Source organism: Cucurbita pepo, unplaced genomic scaffold (genome assembly GCF_002806865.2).
Source record: "Cucurbita pepo subsp. pepo cultivar mu-cu-16 unplaced genomic scaffold, ASM280686v2 Cp4.1_scaffold000370, whole genome shotgun sequence".
Taxonomy (NCBI): domain Eukaryota; kingdom Viridiplantae; phylum Streptophyta; class Magnoliopsida; order Cucurbitales; family Cucurbitaceae; genus Cucurbita; species Cucurbita pepo.
In genome coordinates this window covers 39,629-41,336 of record NW_019646606.1, presented here as the reverse complement: position 1 = coordinate 41,336, position 1,708 = coordinate 39,629, and the positions used below count along the sequence as shown (strand labels likewise).

The following is a 1,708-nucleotide window of genomic DNA, read 5'->3' as shown; positions in this document are numbered from 1 at the left end:
AACTTGATTGAAGAAGCCATAATCGAGGCAGATCAAAAGGGCTGTAAAGTCTTGACCTTAGGCCTCTTGAATCAGGCAAGATTATTTATTTATTATATATATATATATATATATAATTGATAAATGTGTCTTTTAGTCCCAATTTTTTTAGTATTTTTGCAATTTAATCCTTAATTGATAAACGACGATAATAAATGGAAAAATATTAGAAATTGACAAAAATTTAGGATATAATGAAAAAATATTAAAATGTTAGGGACTAAAATGAAATATTTCAAACAATAAGATATTAGTTGAAAAACGTATATTTTGTTTTATCTAACGAGTATATGTGTATATGATGATTGCAGAGCGAAGAACTGAACAAACACGGAGCGTTTTATATAGAAAGAAACCCGAAACTAAAAGTGAAGGTGGTGGATGGGAGTAGCTTAGCTGTGGGTGTGGTGCTGAATAGTATCCCAAAATTTGCAACCCAAGTCCTCCTCACAGGGAAAATTACAAAATTGGCCCTTGCCCTTTTTCATTCTCTTTCCAAAAAAGGCATCCAAATTGCTGTGTTGAATGAACATCACTACAAACAGCTCAACAAAGCTTCTAAATCCGAGGGCTCTTTGGTCCTTTCAACTGGCTCTTCACAAAATGTATATATATTAATTATTAATTATTTTTTTATTTGACTTCAAATTAAAATTTTAATCATTTTTTAATTTTCATGTAGATATGGTTGGTGGGAGATGGTGTGGCNATTTTTTAATTTTCATGTAGATATGGTTGGTGGGAGATGGTGTGGCAGATGAAGAACAGCTAAAAGCTCCAAAAGGAACAACTTTCATTCCCTTTTCACACTTCCCTCCAAAGATTATACGCAAAGATTGCTGCTACCACTTCACCCCTGCATTGAAAGCTCCCCCTTCGATCGAAAACGTGCACTCGTGTGAGGTAAACGTCGTGCTTGGGACATCGATGTCGAGATTTACTTTCGAAGTCTCGTAAAGTGATAATAGATTTAATCGATGGCTTGCAGAATTGGCTACCGAGACGAGTGATGAGTGCATGGCGCGTTGCCGGGATGGTGCATGCTATGGAAGGGTGGACGGAGCATGAGTGCGGCAACGCTATGTTCGACGTCGAGCAGGTTTGGACGGCGAGCCTTCGACATGGGTTTCAGCCTTTGAAGATGTCACGTAATACTACCTATGGCTCTATGTAGTTTCATTTTATGTACTATGTCTATGTTTTTAGTTAATAGCTATGTGTTGGTGTTTGTGGGGAAGCTAATTTAGTCTCTAATTCAAAGGAGGTCCCGTAGCCCAAAATTAGGTTAAAAATTCAATCACCCGAAAAAATGCAGTCAATCCAAATGGTACGGTACAGTACCGTTTGAGTTTGGTTATGAACTAATTTTAGTTGGATTGAGTTCAAATAAATGAAAGATGCATGCATTAAATTAAATTGAGTAATACCGTACCGTATGTTGGTTGAACTGAACTAACTTGAATTTATTATTAATTAAAAAAAAAAAAATATATATATATTTTTTTTTTGCTTACTATATAATTATATATACATATATATTTTTCTCTTAAAATAATTTTTTTACTATTTAGGAGATATTTTTTTAAATTATATATTAAAATTAAATGGTAAATTTTAATTAAATATTTAAAAATTAAAAAATAGATGTTTTATTTTTAATTAAAAACAA

The 1,708-nt window shown here is 33.0% G+C and overlaps 1 protein-coding gene across 1 annotated transcript; it reads left to right on the top strand.

Moving 5' to 3' along the window:
- On the top strand, positions 1-1,455 carry LOC111785111 (protein ECERIFERUM 1-like; the record flags this gene model as incomplete). Its single annotated transcript, XM_023665578.1, is given in 4 exon segments — positions 1-75; positions 351-644; positions 769-942; positions 1,028-1,455. Coding segments are annotated over 4 exon segments (729 nt in total), but the record flags the coding sequence as incomplete, so codon positions are not given.
- Between the last annotated feature and the right edge of the window lie 253 nt (positions 1,456-1,708).